At 37.5% G+C, this 22,147-nt stretch overlaps 1 protein-coding gene across 1 annotated transcript; it reads right to left on the bottom strand.

The window, feature by feature from the left end:
• Nucleotides 1-1,601: 1,601 nt before the first annotated feature.
• Nucleotides 1,602-20,584, bottom strand: LOC136676650 (DNA polymerase epsilon catalytic subunit A-like). The gene is made up of 49 exons (XM_066653791.1): nucleotides 20,398-20,584; nucleotides 19,767-19,902; nucleotides 19,333-19,413; nucleotides 19,204-19,248; nucleotides 18,640-18,732; nucleotides 18,305-18,459; nucleotides 17,974-18,118; nucleotides 17,398-17,478; nucleotides 17,113-17,220; nucleotides 16,861-16,971; nucleotides 16,652-16,737; nucleotides 16,408-16,527; nucleotides 16,017-16,149; nucleotides 15,686-15,799; nucleotides 15,280-15,492; nucleotides 15,054-15,161; nucleotides 14,778-14,906; nucleotides 14,535-14,637; nucleotides 14,257-14,403; nucleotides 13,571-13,716; nucleotides 13,293-13,441; nucleotides 13,079-13,171; nucleotides 12,836-12,980; nucleotides 12,561-12,718; nucleotides 12,221-12,416; nucleotides 11,902-12,116; nucleotides 11,586-11,688; nucleotides 11,411-11,491; nucleotides 11,171-11,293; nucleotides 10,639-10,842; nucleotides 10,157-10,369; nucleotides 9,814-9,957; nucleotides 9,038-9,178; nucleotides 8,449-8,602; nucleotides 8,152-8,258; nucleotides 7,467-7,643; nucleotides 7,050-7,273; nucleotides 6,722-6,942; nucleotides 6,362-6,566; nucleotides 5,942-6,115; nucleotides 5,587-5,712; nucleotides 4,973-5,105; nucleotides 4,575-4,776; nucleotides 3,945-4,076; nucleotides 3,515-3,708; nucleotides 3,174-3,374; nucleotides 2,858-2,983; nucleotides 2,435-2,524; nucleotides 1,602-1,944 (listed from the first exon to the last, which is right to left on the bottom strand). The coding sequence occupies exons 1-49, from the start codon at nucleotides 20,457-20,459 to the stop codon at nucleotides 1,843-1,845; spliced, it is 6,849 nt and encodes a 2,282-aa protein (XP_066509888.1). The 5' UTR covers nucleotides 20,460-20,584; the 3' UTR covers nucleotides 1,602-1,842.
• Nucleotides 20,585-22,147: the final 1,563 nt, after the last annotated feature.

Here is a 22,147-nt window from a genome sequence, read left to right as displayed (position 1 = left end):
GCCTTTGTCAGATATATTTTCTTTTGCTGTTCCTGACAGAGAAAAACATAATTTATGGTAAATTTTTCTGTACCATAATTATGGTACGTGTCTGATATTGAATACAGGCAAAACTAATTTTCAAGAATCTGTTCAGCATTTATTCCAACATTCCAAAATGTTAAAGTGAGTTCTGAATTAAAAACTGCAACTACATGATTAAACTCCAAACTGTCTTTACCCTATAAGCATTGCTTTTCCGAAAAGTGCTTTGGTAGATGGGAAGACAAAGATGAGGCGTCCCATCGGAGACCCACTATGTGGACCTTAATGTGATAATGATGACTTTCCTGTGAGATGGGCTTTTGAAAATGAGATTGAGGGGGAGGAAGGCTGCATCCACCCAGGCCCTTCCTCACTGTGATTAATAGCATCCCATTGATTTTTTTGAGGTTTACAGATCAGCTTTCTAAGATATTGCTTTTTTGGTTTTTACCACACCTCTTTAGATATGGCAAGAGACTGAAACCAGATCCAAGATAAAGACAGAGAGACTGCTTTCTGCTGGGTTTAGTTTCTTCAGAACCTCACTTGTGAAATATATCTCCATTTAAACCCAGGCAATTAGCAGATATTTGTGAACACTTATTCCACTGTAGGTTTCAGGAAGATCAACATTTTAAATTATTAAAAAAAATCTAAATAATTCTATTTTGAAGACAATATTAATGTTTTTTTTTTTTTTTTTTTTTAAATGAACAATCTTGTTTCCTAGCTGTTGATTTTTGATGTTCTCATAATTTGATTCTACCAAATTAAGTATCCTTTTCTTAACCCAACATACAAAGACTCACATAAATACCATTTTTTGTTGGGGCACAATTTCATCATTTCGAAAGTTAACTACTGCAGGAAATAAACGAAGCTCAAATATTTCTTGCTATATTACTAATATAACCTTAAGCACTGTTCAATACAGACAGAAATGTGAATATTTAAACACTGAATCACAGAAGCACACATGCTATCACATAACCAAAGCATGCCATGTAAGCCCCAGTAAACCACTATCTGAAATGTCTCCTTCAGGTTATATTACTTGTACTAAATTCAGGCAGACCCATCAGTTTAAACCTAAAGCATGACTCATCATATGGCACCACTATCATCTGAGGGAAAACAAGGTTATGTAGAAGTTGGGTTACAGTAAAACTAATTCACACAGCTGGACTTAAATTCAAGTATAAATATTGATGCTTTTCAGATGAATGTCTTGAGCAGAAGAAGAAACCAGATGCTACTTTAGAAATTAGCTCATAATATGATAATGGAGAAGTGGCACTGTTGTATAGGTCTCATTAGCTGATTAATGCAAAAGGATGTTGGTAATTGTCCCTTGAATGGCACTATGCATTGCAAAATTAACATACCCTCAAACTATGGTCATAAATGTGAAATCGAAACAATATCCTATCCTGATAGTACTACCAGGAAATGAGTGCAAAAAAAGCATTACAATAGACAACACTTTCATGATTAATTCAATAAGCCACAGGGTCAGGCCAGTTACCATAGCTGAAACATTTTATTGTTACAAAAAAGTACAAAAAATATTTATTTAAAATACACCAAAGCATGTTAGTCATTACTTTATAAACACGAGTTCCCAACACATTCTTGTATGTGTTCATTTAGATCAAGATTTGTACAAACCTCTCTGAGAATTCTTTGCACATAATTGCACTGTGCTAACAATGAAACAAAATGTCCTAACAATTTCTTAAACATTTTTTAAAAAATATTTTTGATCAAAACAGACTTTACATACAAAATATATTTATACAGAAACACACATGATGATTATTAGGTATTCATTGCCAGGATCCAGTCGATGGTCTCCAGCAGGAAGTTCATGTTGTAGTGAGCTGCAATGTTCCGGAACACTGTGACTTGTTCTGTGAAATTCTGAAAACAGAACAAAGTAAACAGAGAAAACTTGCCAGTCAGTAACGGGAAAATCATGGACATACCATGTTAAACACAGCCTTAGAGTCTCTATAAGTGTAACATTAGCAGATAAATATTATCCAATTTCGTTATAAATGCAAAATAATGCATCATGAAATCTTAAAATGTACCATGATTTAGTTCTAACTGCATCTAACTTGCCCCAATTGCTATAAACCATAAAGTATATACTAATTATTTTAACATAAAATGTCACAATTACATAAAATACCAATATTTGTCGATATTTATCAATTTTACCCACTTGTTCCAGACCTGATGGGAAAATATTGCCCGTTACTTACTTTATTTTTTTATTTACTAAATTTATATGGCACTTCTTTATAGACACCCAAAACACTTTACATTCTTTAGAACATTAGAATCTATATCAATAAATATTTACACCACTATTCGCTACTGTAGGAGTAAACTATTTTGATCAAACCTTTGTTGTAAAGGTGAGTTTGAAGTCTCCTGCACAGCTGCAGTACAGGGGCATGTTAGCTTCTTTTACCCCTTGGCACTTGGTGCACTCCTGTATTCAGACAAAAGCATGACTTTCTTTTAGCAAACAGGGATTAAATGTGCGATGCAGGTTACTCTATTAAATTCAAGTACACATTTCTTACACAACACTTTTGTATCACTAACACACCTTTGAAATACTTCCTGTAATAACTTCACATGCTGTTATAAAATATTTTAATTAAAAAAAGTTACTACACTCCGGGGTTGGTATGTAGAAGAAACACAAAACGGGTCAATACACGTCAGGTTAAATCTAAAGGGGCTAAACATAATTTAATTTGTTATAATATAAGCCCAGGTCCTGTTCTCAGATCTAACAGTACATATGGCTGTTTCTCACCAGGTCCTGCAGTGTGTAACTCATGAGTTTCTTCTGCAGAGCTTCCACTAGTGCCATTTCTATCAAATCTGTGTCATACTGGGCCTGGCAGTTTGAGCAGAACCACTGAGGTAGAACCGAGCCATCCTACATAGGAGGAGAGACAGACATACAGACATAGTGACACACACAGAGAGACAGGAAGACAGAGACAGAGAGAAAAATGCAAAACATATAAAAATTAATTGGCTAAAAACGGGAAATATATTACAGGATTCTATTACATAGAGCAATAGGTTTTGTTAACAGTCGTTTGACCCTGTGACCTGACTCTTACCTGGGCTACAGAAGGGTCTTTGCAAAGATCAAGATCACGGCAGAAGTTACACTGGTGGCAGATAACCTCTGGCAGAATGTAAGAGTTGCAGGGATCACGGAATTGAGCATCGTCAGAGAACTCTCCAACATCTATCAATCGCAGGAGATCCCGCTTTAACTTATTCACCTGGTTCGCTATATTAGTGTCCAGGGAGAGGACCTAAACATCCATAGACAGAAAGATGTACCACTTATAATTAACAAGTTAATATACTTAAACAAGGTATTTATAATGATTGCACATGATAAAAACTGACCAAGCAAAACCAGTAATGCTAGCATAAAACTTTGTGTTCTCACCTGGCAGACGTATTTGATAAACTCCAGGGCAGGATTATTGAGGGGGAGATGTGAGCCAGGCAGCATGGGAAACATTTCAGATGGCAGAGCCACATTGCGGGTTCCAGAAACCTTCTTCTGGATCTTCTGTGTGATGGTGAAGATGTTCTGAGTGAGCTCACTAGACACATACTCTTGCGAGAAAGTGATCATGCCTACAGACACAGTAACAGAAATATGTCAAATACATTTCGTAAAAGGATACAGTACCTTCCACATTATTCAATTAGTTATTTATGTTCATATTAATAAAGTAATGAACTAGAGAAATACATTTTTCTGTTTTGTATTTTTAATGAGAATGTAACCAAGTAAATTTGCTTATCACATTTACCACCTACACATACAAAAAAATAATGATATCATTAAAAAACATTGCAAGCATCATTACCTGGAAGTGCACTGATATCACCAGCCGGCTGTTGGGTCATTTGGCTCCCACCCCGCCTCTTTATAGGTGTTGCTCCAGGAGCATTTCGTCTAAGCTCTTCCTTCATGCTGTGATACACAGCAGCAATATATGCTGTAGTGAGGCAAGAAAAAAACAAATAAACTGAAAGTGGATATTTATGAATGGGAGTAAACAGCTAAACAATTTTACATTTTTTAAAAAGGACACTACTAAATAACTGTCTATACACAAGTGGTGAAATTTCTGATTAAATCTGATTAAAGCAGGTAGTGTCGCAGTCACACAGCTCCAGGGACCTGGAGGTTGTGGGTTCGATTCCCGCTCCGGGTGACTGTCTGTGAGGAGTTGGTGTGTTTTCCCCGTGTCCGCGTGGGTTTCCTCCGAGAGTCCAAATACACACGTTGCAGGTGGATTGGCGACTCAAAAGTGTCCGTAGGTGTGAATGTGTGTGTGTCTGTGTTGCCCTGTGAAGGACTGGCGCCCCCTCCAGGGTGTATTCCCGCCTTGTGCCCAATGATTCCAGGTATGCTCTGGACACACCGTGACCCTGAATTGGATAAGCGCTTACAGATAATGAATGAATGAATGAATGTATTTTAGAAAACACACCTGAGACTATCATGAGGAAGTACTTCTGACATGAAGCTGTCTGTGGCAGATATTGCATGATGTTCCAGTTGCTCTCAATCAAGTCCTCAACTTCTTCTCCATTTTCCTCTTCATCTTCTTGTTCATCAGCCCCTTCATCCTCCTCATCCTCACTGCCCTCACCGTCTTCATTTTTCTCTTTCCTCTTCTTTTCCAAACCATTCTTGTTTCATTTTCAAAAAAGCAAAATATCTATTCAATTTCTGCTGCCAAATTTGTAATATTCTATTTTAGACTAACAAAACTGGTCTGTGTCTGAACAGTTCAATCAGAATAAGAGTAAACAGAGCCAAATATAAAAGCACCTCTCTATTTACTTATACTATTTACAATACATGTACAACACAGTCATGACATACCTCTCCATAGAGGACACTTGAAGGCAGTTTTCCCTTGACTCCTCCATAGTTGGCAGGATCCATCCATAGCAAAAACTCCCAGCATCGGGAGAACGTGATGGACAGAGAGTGAAAGATTTCCCTTGAATGGATACTGCAACCAGATGAGAATAACATTCCATGATCCAGAAATTACACACAGAGAGTACTTAACAACTGTTTAACTTTTCAATGTTAGGGTTTTTATAATAATAATAATAAATAATTAGTCTGAATATTTTATAGACAAAAACACCTGTTCGCAAATATACTTCTGCTTTGCAAATTTCTGACTGCTAGTCATGGTTGTACTCAGATTTTTAACACATTTTTGGTCTTAAAATAAAATGTTTATATGCTTTGTTTTGTATATGTGGAAGGGAAATAATTTTAAAAGTAATAATGTCATCATATAATCAATGAGCATAAAATTTCAACTTGGTCAGTCCATTTTTTTTTGTACTCACAATAAAACATTATTTCGCATTCTCTCATTACAGATTTTAAGCTCAATCTGGAGTATTAGAAAAGGCAAACAAACAATGTGGAGTTGAAAGAAGAACCTCAGGACTTCTGTGAAAAGAATGAGCTCTGACCTGTTGGTAATGTATTCCACATATGCAATGGCATCGTCAACACGCCGTTTCTTGGTACTGAGGATGATACGGTTAAAGTTCCCATAGACTACAGAGGACCCAAGCCGTTTAAACTCAGCAACCAGTCTGAGTGAGAAACCGACATAGATTAAGTGAATGTGTGAAACCTTTAAATAGAGACTATCAAAGCGTACTAAATATAACCTAGTATTGTAAATAATATGAACAAAATAACACTTTAACAAAATATCTAGCTAATTTATTAAAGTACTTTGTAGGCAAGATTATTGCAAATAGGATGTTCTCCATTATTATGATTAATAATTTTTTTAAACGTGCATTTTATGCCACTTACTGCAAAAAGAGCTTCTTCATCATATTGAGAAGTGTGCGGTGCAGTGCTGGGTCATACAGCAGGGAGCTGGGGGAACGCAACCAGCGGTAAAAGTGCATCACCTGGTTATCAGCATAAACGTTATGGTACTGTGTGATCTCTCGCACCCAGCCAACCACCATACTCTTCAGGATCCTAAACTCAAAATTATTAAAAGAGAAGAGCTTTAGCCACATAAAAAAAACCCATATTAATTAGCATTTTTCACAGTTTTACGTAAAGACTAAATAAGCAGATCAATCTTCTCAAATAATAATAAATAATTATAAATATAATTTACTGAAATAAATATAATTTACTGAATTCCTAGCAATATTTGAAGCATGTTTAAAACACACACACACACACAGTTTAGCTTCATACAAATATACACACACACACCTGAATGTGTTGGAGCAGAGAGCAGTTTCATCATAGCTGGCCACAGCATTGGCCCCCTGGTTCCCAGACATCATTTCCTCCAATGATGCATGCTGGATGACATCAAAGCTCACCCCCAGACTGGCCCCACCCTCCATGTCATTCACATGCTGAGACTGGAGTATGGTGTTTACGGCCAAACTCTGAATGTCTAACTCCACGCAAGCTATAAGGGGGAAGAGTGGGGATAAATAAAATATTAACTTCATAATGCTAAAAAAGCTCATTATTTTCATTCATTTAAACATTCATCAAACAAAGAACACAGAGTGCTGCTAACGTATTCAAAGAGTTGTGTAACACCGATAAAATAATGTGTACCTGTTGAGTAGCAGCCTTGTGTATTGATCTCCACAGAACCTCGCTCATCACTCTCCATCACCAAGCGACTGTCATCAGCCTCTTTGCCCCCGAGATCAGGTCTCGTTGTGGGAGAAAGCCACAGTAGGTGGTTGTGTTTGCGCAAATGACGAGCCAAAAACAGATCGGAGCCGAAGATGGAGATGTCCTCAGGCAGGTTCCCCACAGGAAGATGGTAATACCTGCATTGTGAAGTACAAATAAAAGAAATGAATACAAATTAGGCAGATGTACAAATTAAACTTAAAGCAGTTTTAAAAAGCATTAGCAACTAGTGTATGTGCTGTACCTGGCCATGTCAAAAGCCTGGGAGAGACAGCTGTCCAGATTTAGGTAGTGCTTGATCATGCGTCTGGCACCATGACGCTGCCAGTCCAGCACATTATAGCTGATCTCATCTGTAACATGCACCGGAACCACCGGGAACTCCTCCAGAATGCCCATGCCTCCCGAGAGCCGCCGCAAGTCCCAGTTAGACTGAACAGCAATCAGAGTCGGACCACGCCGCTCCTCCTACAAACGCACAAACATACATCATACATTTTCCATAATTTGAGAATTCACAACACTTTGTCAACACAAATATTAATAAACACGAGTAAAATTTTGAAATGTTAAAAATAATGTTTTGTATAATACATGTCAGTTACATTAATAACTGATATACAGTCCCCTTCAGTGGCAAGTCAATGATGTATTTCTGTACCTTATAGCTGAGTAGAATGCGCTGCAGGGCACGGTAGATTGCCTTAATATCATTCTCAGCACGCACTTCAAACTGATGTTTCTCTGGCGGTAGCAGATCTTCAGAGGTCTTTTCCAGCAGTGCAGTACGCTCTGCTCCATACATGGTGCTCAAGTTCGGCATCTGGTTACTCCGAACCTGTTCATAGAAACAGAACATTAGAAAGGATAATGAGTAGGTATAAAATAGATATAAAAATGAATCAAATAAATAAATTGATACATTATGCATTCACACTTCATTCTGTTGTTTTGTACAAATTTTCTGCTGATTTTAAGACATTTTAAAATATATTGGTAAAGTGTTAATATCCTCTCTGAAACCAATTTAAAAATGATTGAATTTTTCTGAAAATTGTATTCATTCACTGAGTGCAACATATTAGAAAAAGCAAAAAATCTTAAAAAAAGGTACCATAACTTATGGAAGGCTTTATTTCTTTCTTAATATCTGCACTAAAATGTAGATCTATTTTCACTGTAAAGGATATGTACTTCTTCTGAATGTATAACCAAACACAGCTTAACAGAGATAAACTCATTCTTGGGTATAACTACTACATCTTTTATTATTATATACAGCAGAATCAATAAACAGCAAATTAACAGTCCTCATGAAGATAAACAAAGTCCTCAGTAAAACCAACCGTGTCAAGGACGAAGATGTGGGCTTTTCGCTGAGAGGGAATGAAGAGGCCAAACAGAGCTTTCTGGCCCTGGCTGTGATGGTACAAGTACATGTGCCTTACACTTCCTGTAATATAAAAGTATAAGATACTCTTCTCAACACCACAAAACAAGAGTGTCAGTTACTAGGGGCTGAAAACAAAAAAGTACCACACCAGTGAATAAAGTGTTTTTAAATATTGATGTTTTATAACCTCTCATAAAAATGTAAGGTTTGTCTTCATTCATGTTCAGAGTATAAGGTGTAGCTGTGTTACCTGGCTCCAGATAGCTGAATTGAGCAAGGGATCTCATCTCCAGGTGCTCCAAGTCGAAGGTGTCTGCCTCACGGCCAGCCAGTTCTCTTACAACATGTTTATTGACCATACTCACACAGCCGAGCTGTACCAGTGCCCGGAAGAGTAGCGGCACCTGGAGGATAGGCACAAAGCACACACATGCACAGACGCACGTACACGCTATTAGGTCAAAGAGTTCTTGCAACTATGTTGGTAATGAACAAATTACAGACCAATAAACCTAACCATAATAAAAACATAAATAAATACTAAAACGCAATTTAGACATTATAATTTCTCCTGGACACATTATAAGACTTATGTTATAACTCTTCATTTATCATTCTGGACACATGCAATTTCTTCAGTGTTTACACATTCTTACGTAGATAAGAGTACCAGCAACTTAATTATTTTGTATTTATGTATCTGCATCAATAATTGTTGTGTATTAATAAAAATGGCTTTATCAAACAGTGTATATATGTTGTTATCTTAAATTAACTATAGGCAGGGTTCAAACTCAAAAAGATTATTTAAACAACAATGCTCTTGGCTGTTCCTTTACCTGTGTTTCATAGACACCCTCAATGTCTGGGGCAGAGAGGTCTGCATTTATCTCATTGATGTGTTCCTGATACATGTCCTCAGGCACGGAGTATTGGTACAAGTAATGCACAATGTTGGAGCGTGGCAAAATCCGATTCACCTGCACAGAACAATGACTCTTAGACTAGAGATATATTTGTTGTATGGCCATGGGTTCCTGTAGACAAACGTCTGCATCATTAATGTAAATTCACGTATTTGCCTGTGTGCTATGCTTGTAACTGCAGGCTCCCATGAGAGGGCAGACCAGACAAAGATGCAAGTATTTGCGGATATTGCTCTAGCGTTTATTTTCAAAGGATGTGCACAATCAATGCACCAAAGGGAAACAGGATACACATGGCAGCCATGATATTTAAGTGAACATGTAGATAACAGCAAGTATATCTTTAGCCTTACTGAACTTTTTTTTTTCACAAAAGGACAAAATTTCTTAAAAGTGCAGATATTTTCATTTTCATATATGTGCAGATTTATGCAGAGGGTTATAACATGGCTCATTTTTTCCAGCAGGAGTTCTCAATCCTGTTGGTGGGCCACTGCCCTGCATGTGGTAATTTTCTCCTCACTCCAGCACATCCGCATCAGCTTTTGAGGGGATTGTTTATTAGCTGATTAGCTAGTTGCATCAGGTGTGCTTGGAGCAAGGGAATTTAGGACAGTAGCCCACCAGGACCAAAACTGAGAATAACTGTTTCACAGGCAGCTGGCTGAAGCACCTTTCTGTGGACAGACCTTTTTGTATGTGGCTCCTTCTTCTTGCTTTGGCACTCTTTGATTGACATAGAACACTCGTGGAATATTGAGCTTCATGCAGTGAAGGTCATTGCCAATTACTGCCCAAAGCTTGTATAGACCTGGGTGATTCGTCTCTGCAATCTAGTGTCCCAAAAAGAAAAAAAAAAAAAAATAAGGACGTTCAATATACCGATTAAAGAAGCAAGAGCACTGTTCTGATTCATTATTAAGGGGTTAGATCAGTAGAAGAGGGCAATGTTATTCCTGATCAGATTTCCTATTTTGACCATTTAAATATAAGCAGCCCCAAAAGTAGAAAAACTAAAGTGTATAATCCAACCTGAATAATTTGCCAGGGCATATCTAAAATGCTCCTAGCTGTTCTCCGTAGGAAGTTCCCCAGCCCTGTGGTCGGTCCGTCCCGGATTACACCGCCTCCAGTTGGCAGAGCTTCTCCATCAATTAAGCGGCGTCTCTTCCTGCGCTCCTTTCGCTGACGGATCTGTAGCTCCCACTTTTTCTTATGATAGCGTAGCCACACCAGTCGCTCCTCCTTATCACGCACACATACACAGACAGAATATATGATGTAGAATGAGAACATTCTTAGGAAAAAGAAGATTAAGTGTATGTGTTTTGAGTGCAGCATGAGTGGTTTATCCTGCTCCAAAATGAAAACCATCCACATACTAAGAAGCTGTCACCTAAACATCTAAAAGCATTCTTGTAGATATATCTAAATACCAGTATGTACAGAACCAGTTTTGTTTTTTTCTACAGTTTTGTTCATATACATTGCATTAGCCCCATATTCTGAAGTACCTGTGTCGTGCCCCTAGGTGGTGGTGGTCCCAGAATCTCTCTCCAGGACTGAGTGAGCTCTAGCTCCTGAGACTCCTTCTGACTGTCCTCACCCTGGGATGCTCTCTTCCGCTTGGTGCTGATGAGAATTGCAGGCTGCAGTGGGCGCTGTGAAACCCCAAAATCCTCTATATCGGGGGCCTCATCCTGCTTTTGCTGGGTCACCTAAATGTGAGAGAAAAGAAGGAGTAGTAAGAGAGGAAGGATAAGAATTAATACAAGGGTTCATGTAAATGTGGGGAAAGACAAAGGCAGCCAACGCCTGGCTGTGTAATGATATCTGATACTGTGTACCCATGACTCAATTAAGGCAGGGTTCTAGTCAAACATAATAATCCCTTCAGTAAAACTGCCATGTGATATTTAAAGATAAATCCCCATCTGATATTTAATATGAAACATTTTATGTATTTCCCAACATTACAAACTAAGTATAATAATGAACATTATGCACTTTTTACATATTGTTTTACAATTCAACCACTGTGTTCACCTGTCTTTTTCCCTCACTAGTGAACAGCTCACTGATTTTCTTCTGTTTGTAGATATCATTTTTTTCCAAAAGCTTTTTATGAAGCCAGTCTGGGTGCCGCACTCTGGGAACAGGATTTTTCACCTGAAGGGGAAAAAAATAAAACCCAGTATAAAAGGCATATTCACATGGTCTGCAAGCAAAATAGAAAACTACACTTTATATTGTACCGATTAACCATGTCCCAGCCCTGAACTTCACCTGCTGTAATGCTGCTGGAATAGTGATGATCTTCTGTATAGCACTACCAAGCCTCTCAATGTAGTAACCCCAGTCCAGGATCTGACAAGACACACAGTAAATATTTGTAAATCAAGTCAATGTTAAATCAAGTCAATATTAACATAAAGCATGACAGTTCATCTCACAGACATACAGATCTAATATCCATATCATGAAGGCTGGGCATCTTGAGCCATTTCCTTAAGAAGTGCTTCTTCACACTAGCTTCTGCTTGGAATATAGCCAGAGGAATGGCCCTTAAATGGATGAAAAAGAGAAGACACTGAATTTAGAAAAGAAACAGCAGTTTAAAAAAAGGGGGGGGGGCAATAATAATAATAATAATAATAATAATAATAATAATAAAGGTCTTCAGCATAAGGCTGAAAAGTAAATTCTTATAAACCAAAATCACAATATGAAGTGTGCCATTTTCAAATCGTAAGAGCTGAATTATTTCTTTCCCTTACCTTTCTGTTACAGGGGAGCCCTCTGGTTTACGGGAGATTACATATCGACAACTTAAGCCTGCATCCTTTACCATCTGGTCACCAAGAAACTCGGCCAGACGCTTGGCTGTGCTGATAGACGTGGACTTCTGTTCACCATAGTCCTCCAGCCTTCGGGACATGGAACGGTTCTCAGAGATCAACTCAAAGAGCTCGGCATCAGGCATGTTAGCTGCCTGAGGGGCAGGGAGAAAACGGAACACAAATGCAGCTTATGCTTTCAAACTCTTTCAATTTCATAATAATAAAAAGAAAAACTTTGAAACATATAAGATTTTACCTTGCTGTAGAGCACATCCAGCCAATAGTCTGCTACTTTAGCAACCGAAGCGTAGACCTCCTCCAGAGTGGTGCCTTTGAGAAATGCCTCAAACACAGAAGACTGAAAGATTTTAATGAGCTGCAGCTCTCCTCTCCTCTTCACCTCGAAGCCTTTCAGCTCAGCCAGAGAACCATCTTCATTAAACACAGCATATCTGGCAGCCAAAGAAACACAAAAACACCAGAAATTATCCTTCATACAAAGCTTTCCTAATAATGAAATGAACCGTTCACTGCTGGCAGGAAAATTCACAGCACTCCACACATCTTTGTAGTTTCAATGAGTAATACTTTTTTACCTCTTCTTTAACTTTTTGCCCTCTTCTTTGGAGGCAGGTAGGATCATAGCCAAGTATGGTCCATCCACCTCAAAAAAGATGCTATTCTCTGCCCTTGTCTCATACGTTAGGGTAGCTGGATCAACCAGCTCTTGGTACTGATGATTGGTGAAACCCTCCTGTAGAAGATAAGGCAAAAAAAGGTGACTGTGTTATGTAGCAACCTACAAAATATACTGTTAGTAATTTTAACTATTCTCTCTATGCAGTACTGGACATAGAAGAAGGTAACTTGCCTTGACCATGATATTAAGCATAGCTCCAGGGTAACTAATAGTCACTTTGGGTTTCTTCTCATGGGTGGACTTAATGACGAAGTTCTCTGGGAAGGTGTTAGGGAGGACACACCAGATACCATCAGTGTCCAGCTCCAAAGGCCTCCTATTCCAACAATCAAGCAAATAAAAAAGCTGAGAGATATAGACGTCACTTCAAGTATAGAGTAACTAGCTTATAATTGTTATTCTAAGTTGCCTCACCCGATTTGTTCAATCAATTCTCTAGCCTGAGTGATTATGTTGGCTCCTGTATGACACACAATACCAGCCATCTCCATGGAATACCATCGTGCTCTACAATCATATAATAGGTTTAAACAATTCAAATCAACAATTGCATACAACATAGATAAAAAGCTAAACATATTTTAGACAAGGACTGTGATTTATTTCTTATAAACCAAATGTTACGCACCCTTTCCTCATGACGTAACCATAGAAAGAGTTGAGGATGCACTTGTGTGCGAGCTGTAGAGACTCATAAAGGATTTCCATGTTCTTACAGCGCTTCACTTCAGCCGCATCTCCACTCTCCTGTGCTGCAGACAACTTTTTCTTCCATACCTAGAAATAGGGGGGAAAAAACCACAGGAAATAAACACATATTTGCTGACTGAATGTGTTTCATGCTAAAGATGTTCTTGAACTCAAACTCTGAGATTGCTTGTTGAATTTTAAGCTTGAACACAATACCTTATGCAGTCCTTTGAACTCATAACGGCGATCACGGAAGGCTCTGACAGTGTCAACATAGAAAGAGTTCTCTCGCTGACAGATTGTGGTAACCCTCTCTTCCAGCCTGGTTAAGTGCACCTTCTTATAGGCTTTCCTACAGTAGTCTGCAAAGAAAAAAAGACAAATGCAGATCTCACCTTCAATATTTGATGATCTTTCTAAAATGTTGAGTTACACTAGCCATATACAAGTTCAAATGTGTGAAGAACTGGCGCCCCCTCCAGTGTGTCTCCCCGCATTGCACCTAGTGATTCTGGGTAGGCATTACAGGTTCAACAACAGATTTTCAAGACCAAACCACAATACTTAAAGACAATTCCACAGTATCAGACAGAATGCACTAGCAGTACCACATTTAAAAACTGCTAATAAAACGTAAAAGAATAAATATTTCATAAAGCCAGGTAAACAGGAACATGTTCTATATTTAATAAAACACGCAGTACTTTAAGCTGTGATGACATACATAACATGTCCAAAAAAGGATATTGTATAATCACACCAAGCATATATCCTGGGGGGAAATTTGCTGACTTCTGTTCAATGATATATTACATGTCATATATCAAATACATCAATTAAATAAGTATTTTTAAATAATATATTTGGTTGTGTGTTTGTGTGAGAGGACGAGTGACACCTACCTCCTAGACGTTTCTTCTCATGGCGAGCTTGCTCCTCTCTGTTGAGCTCATGGAAGGCACGGGGTTTTCCGTTAGGGAACAAAGGAGGGAATTTCTCAGACTCCAATTGCTGCTGGATACGGTGGAACTCACTGCGACTGGCTGGCACTACAAAAAAAATATAAGAGATTGAAAAACCCACAAAGCCTTGTGTATTGAATCATAATTCCAGTACAAACAATATACTTGAATGAAAACACATTTGCCCTATAAAAAATGTGTTTTAGAGGACCACTCACTGATCTCTCCTCTCCACTGCCAGGCCATCCTCCGTTGGCAGTTGGCTCCAGGCTTATTAAAATCACAGGCAGCACAGGTAGCTTCATCTACCATGGCAGATGGCTGTAAATACAGAATGAAGTATGAGGGTGCAAACAGGTAAAATAGCAAAATATGTATTTAAAAATATATATAAAATAAAAGGAAAAAGCTGGTGTCAATTTCTTTGCTTGTCTAACACATAGTATAGCATAGTGTCTTACTTGTAGTCTGTTAGTAAGAATGATGTTGGGATACATGGCCCCAACATCCAAATGGTAAATGAGAGGACACTCAATTCTGTTTGGCACTTCTTTCAGAGAGATCAGCTTCCTCTTGATCTCATCACAAACCTAAGTGAATTCAACAGCAAATGTCTTAGTTAAACAAAACTATATTATATTTCAAAAATTGATATCTTTACAAAATTATTACCTTTTATTACCTCCAGATTTATCATTCAGACCGAAAAATTCAAATAGTTTATCAATCACACCAACCTCGTTAAAATTAGTGACTTGCTCCAGTGAAATTTTCTCTTCTTCCTCAATTGCATGGCGAAGAGTTCTCTCCACTCTCTGAAGCAGGAAATCAAATGCTGCAGGATTCTGTTGATCCAGACATTAAAAAAGAAATTATAATCAATGATACTGAAAAGACAAAAAGCAGTTTTGCAAAACTAGCGGGCAAACCGAGGCACAGGCATAGACAACGACAGGAATGTACCATTTTGAAACGGCAAGGGATGTCGCTACGAAAGACTCCAGATTCCAGAGCCTCCACATGGCCACCCACATAAGTCTCAGAGTCCAGAACATGGCCATCATCTGTGAGTTTATTGAACACTTGCTCCTGCTTATTAGGAAAAACTATGTTTGCATGGAAAGCCTGCACCATCAACAATGCCTCACATAGCGTTCCTGAACCTTTCCGTAAAACCTGGAAGAAAAAAAACACCACACGTTGATATTCATATAAAAGAAATTTAGGAAAAAAATTAACCTAAAGAATACTATGCATATTACCCTTACTATTCCATATACACTAAATAATAAGTACACCTTATGTATTCTAGAAGACATAGATTATTTTCAGCAGTCATTTTTATGTTATTTTTTATGTTATCACAGACCTCATCAGGCTCCATGGGGATGATGGTGCACAAGGCAAATATGAAGGGATGAACATATTTCATGTAAAGGTAGTAAGTGGCCACAGCATCTGAAACTGAGTAGGTGGCCAAAGTCTAGGGGACAGAAATAATTGGGCAAAGTAGTTAAGAAATTATAGTACTTTCATAAAAAGTAAAAAATAAATGAATAAACAAATCATAAAAACAAGCATAAATGTGCATAATCCAAAATTTGTATTAATAATACCAGTTAATAAATGCTGTTTTTGATGCAAAAATGTGTTATAACAGGAATACAACTACTATAAGTGTAAAATGATTTTCACTATACCTGTGGCTCTTCAGTAGCCATACGGCACATCTCCTCTGGATCAAGTTCCACAGGGTCATAACTAAGTTTGGCCTTTGCTGCTGCCTTCAGGTTATGGCTACCTACAGGCAGGTAACTGTCTCTTTTTACCCACCTAATACAGTAAGTGGAGGAGAGTGACAGAATGCGGGAGACTGCTGTAATGTACAATGTACATTCCTTGAAGGTTGTACAATTACTAATAAATGCACATTTACAATATGAAAATATCAATAAAGATTAAAATTAATCTTATTTTTTTTATTAATTTAAAGCTATATGAGGAGTAAGAAAATAAAAATATGAACTAAATAAATAAAATGTAATTTTCACCTCTTTTTTTAAAGCAATAATTCCCCCCAGAGGCTCTTACCTAAGACAGTCCATATGAATGGCCTGGCTGGCTTTGTATTCGCCTTGATTGTCCTTCTGAAAGCCGATCTCCTGATGCATGTTTAGACCATGTTGGGCTGCACGTGCTTCTACAAAAGGCCTGATAAAAGGAAAAACAGACAATTACAAACACATTATGGCCATTTAGTCAGTTAGAATGAAACTTATTTCTTAGAAATCTGTTGTACAAATCACTCATTTCATTTGCATGTGTTTGTGCTCACCAGTCAAAAAAGTCACCATTGTATGTCACAAAGATGTTGGGTTTGGTTTCATGAATGTGCTCAAACCATCTCTGAATGAGAGCAGCCTGCAAGCAGATAGCACCAACATCGTCAGCAAAATCAGCAGTATAAATCTAAAGGTTAGTGGGGGGACCCCAAGAAAACATGAAACAGCTGGTGACAGAACTCCTGATTCATCTCTCACTTGCCTCGTCAGGTTCATTGAACACAGTGAAGGGCCCCTCATACTCTGGCTTAGGTGTAAACTCAAAATCTTCAATGTCCTCTGACACAATTTCCCTGTTTGTGATCAGAAAACCCTAACAGAGCACAGAAATGAGGTACAGCCTTTAGAATGGTACTCAAGTGTTTACACAACACAAATAAACATTAATATCCTAATGTATGTCCATTAGTCCTGCACATCCAAACAACAGAGTACACACTACTCAGTTACTCACCTGCCCATCAATCATATATGAAATCATCATTATTTGGTCTGTTTCTGCATCAGGGAACTTTAAGGGGAGCTTTGTTGTCTCAATATCAAATGCCAACACAACAGGATCCTGTTAAAAATAAAGCAAATGCATATGGAGTAGCAGTGAATTAGATATTGGTGATTACTTTTCAACCATCACATTGGCAGATCAATTAAAGTTTATGCATGCAATGTTCTTTTAAGTACGAAAATATAAACTTTAATATCTAATTGACATGCAAAAGAATATTACTGTCATGCTTACTGGTCTTTCTACAAGATCATCCCTTCGCACAATTTCAGGAGGGTAAGCATTGCCTCTGTACCTCACATTATACCAGTGAGCCTGCAATCAAGCAAGTATGGTTAAAACCAACGCTTTCAATCTTACAAATTCACAGACACTTCAAATCAGATTTTTGTTCACTTACGAAACTTCATATTACACTCAAGGTACAGTAAAAAGGTACAGTAGAGGTACATGATTGGTCACTAAAGGTACAAACTTTGTACTTTTGTAAAAATAAATGTACTTTTAAAGGTACAACAGTGTTTAAAAATCCAGTTTTGTTCTTTAAATGTACATTACATTCTCATGTCCAGAAGGAGAGATACATGTTTGCAATATTTCATTATCGAACTGTCATATAAAAATAAATAATAAAAGTCCTGGAGATGAAATCAATACAATTTTAATTTCAATTTTAATATCTTAGAGTAGTATAATTTGTTACTACACATCAATCTACTTCATACAAAAATATTTCTCACTTAATTATGTACAACTTAAAATCCTAGTGACCTATTCAAACACAAACACAGTTGTGGAGTGAATCCTTACCACATGGATCTTAAGATCAATAGAGAGCCTAACATGGTAGGGTACATCATACTCCCTCATATCCACAATGTTGTCCAACTGATCAGATATTTTCTTTGATGTGCCATCTTCGTCGGCTGTCACCACACTCCCACCTACAAGGACACTACGCCATGCACAAAAACAAGACACCGCAATAGGTGAAAACAAGTATTTCATAAATGACTTTAAAAGACCCACTGCATAAACAATACACATAAACATCACAGTTCTAAATTGCATTAAAATATAAAGTAAGTCTATCAAAATCATTCTAACTAATGTTCTCTGAATAAGCAATTACATTAAATACCTGGACAGCATATTCGTGTAGGCATCATTAGATTTTTCTCGCTCCCTGTTTTTTCTAACTGCGGGTGAAATCTCTCTTTTTACTTTGACAAGGTCGTCCACCGTGTTAAAGGACAGTTTGATATAGCTCCTCTTCAGACCCACCAGGTGGTTAGGCTAGAACGCAGAATACCCACAACAGTTAAATTATATCGCAAAACTGAATCCATACACATAGTGTAAATACATGGTAATAAACAAATGTTAAACATGTGGATTCACTTGGCCTAATTCAAGTAGGTAGAGAGAGAGAGAGAGAGAGAGAGAGAAAGAACAAAAGAAAGAAAAATGCCTCACCAAGTCTAAATCTTCCTTGGGGACAAGCTCTATCTTTGCCACCTTTCCTTGGAACTTCTTTGACAGGAAGGAGATCACTTCTCTGTCACAGTTCTACACAAAATTTATCATATAAATGTCATATTGCATCTCAATATACACTGATCAACCATAATATTATAACCAGCTCCTTGTTTCTACATTCACTGTACAATCTCTCGACTCCACTGGCCATACGGGAGCACTCCAACAGCACTGATGTGTCTAATCCACTCATACCAGAGCAACACACAATAACACCACCACCACATCAGTGTCACTGCAGAGCTGTTAAGGACCCACCACCCAAATCATACCTGCTCTGTGGTGGTCGTGACCATTGAAGAACAGGGTGAATCTGGCCAAGCAACGTATGTAGAGCAACAAATGGACTATGCTCTGTAATTGTAGAACTACAAAGTGCTTCTGTGGACAGTGGGGCTGAGGAAATGGACAGTGAGTGTAGAAACAAGGAGGTGATCATAATTATGGTTGACTGGTGCGTACAATGGGAAAAATCTAGTCTATTTCAGCTTCTGGTATTACCTTTCGTGTAGCAATGTAGAAATATGGCTTATAGGGCAGTGCAACCTAAAGAAACGAAAACACAATGCTATATATTATAGTGGAAAAGCAAAATGTACAATATTGTGGTTCATAAAATTAATTCCTCACCTTAAACCTGTTGCCATCCTCTTGAATAAAATAATAATCCACAGCGCTAATCATCCTCTTGTCATCATCTAGAATCTCTGTCTAAAAGCGAAGGAGCACATTATCACTAGTAACCCTGAGCAGTCGCAAAACATTCTGTGTAAAAACTTTGCTGTTGCTTATAAACAGTCCATGTTTATCCATGTTACTACAGGTCAGATAAAGAAGCACCACAATAAACTCTTGGTATGCTTTGCTCCAAATTAAGAACAGGACTTCAGTAGAGTAATCCAAGATATATTCAAGAAGCAATGTATGCCATTGCTAATAATCCAACCTTCAAACCATCTTTGCTCTCTGTTTTTAGAAAATTAGTATATCTGAAAACTCCTTTTTTTTCATTGTGAAAATTTTACATATTGTGAACATCTATACTAATTAACACTTTATCTTACTGGATGCATGTTGATCAGCCAACCAGTTTTTTCACCAGGCTCCTTCATTCTTTCAAAGTCAAATCGTGCATCCATCCCATCAGCAAACTGACTACGTTCCAGCCGCTTGACAGCAGACAATGAAGGTCCTTCATCCCTAAGCACACAATAACATTGTCACTTGGCGGCATGAAGAACACACTTCTGTTAGTCTACAGACACAAGATCATATTTGTATTTACAGAAACACTAACTTAATCCAAAATATTCTAATGTTAACTAAATATTGTATTATTGACATAATCACTACTGAAGTACTTATAACATTTTGGAATGACACACTGGAAAGAAACTATACAGTATACAATTCAATATTATAAAAAAAGGTTAAATCTCTGCCATTTCTCTTTTGAATTTAGTAAACTAGATATTACATGAAAATAAAGATCTATTTTATATCATTAAATAAACAGAAGATAATTTTGCTTTCTGTAACATTAGAGGATATCTATTTATTTGCAGGCCCTTCCACAGGACGCTGTCATATTCCTGTTTCTGCATTTTCTTTCTCTGATTGGTAGTGGGGTCCATATGACACAGTTAGCTGTATGTAAACCGCTGTCCACATTTCGGCCTGCTGTATTGAACTTACTGCTGGTTTTCCTGATCTCCGTCCCGGTCTGCTCTGTATCGGCCACTGTTCTGTAAAACCATCGTGAATTGAACTCCGAGACACCGTGAGAGCAGATAACAGACTGGACGGAATCTATGGTTCAGTTAAATTTAAAGCCGCTGTTTCTTTTTTAGATACCTTCAACGTTAGCGAAGCTACGGACAACTAAACACTGCCGAGTTTACATCCACATTCTCCTGATTTTCCGCGCTGAGTTCCAGAATCGAAACTCTTTATCTGGTGTTTCAGGACTCACAAGCTGAACTCGCTGTAGTTTTTTGTTGTTTGTTTTCTTTACTATATCGCTGTTACCCTGTTTATTATTGATCGTAAGCTCCGTAGGCTCTGAATTTGGCGCGTTTTGCGACTTGCCGCGAACGCCCCTCGGCTTCCGCACGCGCAACCCCGCCCCACGGCCGCTGTAGACCAATCAGAGTGGAGACAACTAACCGCGTCATGGGGTCGGGGAAACCACAAAACTCTAATAATAAAAGTGATTTAGTCATATAACAAATCTTCAAATTCTAAAATTTATCTTTCTAAAATATATGTTGTACCCTTGTATACTATTCCTATTGTGCCTATATAGGCAAAGTCCTCAAACAAAGCAGGACTGGTCAGTTAGCCAAAATTGTGCTCACTCCTCAGCTGTTTTCCTATTGGACATGTTTGACCCAAAGTTATCAGACTAAACGGGGATATCCTGCAATGTAAAAATCAGTACGTGAAAAGGGAAAAAGAGTTAGTATCAGGGATCTTATGTAGTCCCTATCAGAGCCGACTCTGGCCCCATGTATGGAGGACCAAAATTGTCAAAATTAAAAATATATAAATAAACAAATAAATCACCCAATAAAATGCATTTCCTCAATAATTATTATAATAAATATAAAAATAAATGTAAAAAAACCCTGAGAAAATAATAAATAAAACCTTGCATAAATTAAAATGCTTTTTATTTATTTTATTATTATTTTTGTTTTTATGTATTAATTATAATATTTATTCATTTATTTCTATAACTATTTTTTTTTTCAATTTTTGTTCATTTATTTGCAGATTGATTTTTTTTCTGTTTTTCCATGTTCTAATATGGTAATAAGGGAGCTGTCCATCAATGATGTCACATAGTCTGAACATTCTTATGGGTTGATCAATGCCTGATGCAGTAGATCAACTGTATATGTCTTGCTCCATCAGCGGTATTCGGCAGTAAAGTAATGTCGGCCCATACCCATAGCACAACTCGATGGAACACTGGGACTGACCGTGTGGAAGAGATAGCTCTCTGCTCACGGATATTCCGCTCCCAGAGATGGAGCTGAGGAAGGGAGGCGCCAATGCTCCCAGAGACAGAGCTTGGACTTGATACTAAGCCTGAGCGTGAAAACACGCCCCCTTCATTAGCATATATTGAGGAGGAAATACAGAAATAAATGAATAAATGAAAAAAAATAATGAGAATAAAAAAAATAAATAAGTAAATCAAACCAAAATTAAATATATAAATGCAGAAAAAATGAATTAATAACAATAGTAAATAATAAAAAAATATATATTGAGTAATAAATACACAAAAATATGCAAACATATACAAATTATAAATTATATTATAACACCCCCCCCACACATGAATTTATTTGTTTTTGGTTTTATGTCCCATACTAACTAATTTATTTATTTATTTTATGTATTTATTTATTTTTTAACATTCCTCATTTATTTTTAA

Source organism: Hoplias malabaricus, chromosome X2 (genome assembly GCF_029633855.1).
Source record: "Hoplias malabaricus isolate fHopMal1 chromosome X2, fHopMal1.hap1, whole genome shotgun sequence".
Lineage (NCBI taxonomy): Eukaryota > Metazoa > Chordata > Actinopteri > Characiformes > Erythrinidae > Hoplias > Hoplias malabaricus.
This window is presented reverse-complemented; position numbering and strand designations above follow the sequence as displayed.

What these genes read in the sequence shown, in the direction of transcription:
- LOC136676650 (XM_066653791.1), bottom strand. Translation starts at nt 20,459, where the DNA reads ATGGTTTTACAGAACAGTGGCCGATACAGAGCAGACCGGGACGGAGAT. An exon ending in AGTTCAAAGGACTGCATAAG is followed by an intron (nt 13,442 to 13,570) that starts GTATTGTGTTCA and finishes CCCTATTTCTAG; the next exon opens with GTATGGAAGAAAAAGTTGTC. An exon ending in CACCTAGGGGCACGACACAG is followed by an intron (nt 10,370 to 10,638) that starts GTACTTCAGAAT and finishes GTGCGTGATAAG; the next exon opens with GAGGAGCGACTGGTGTGGCT.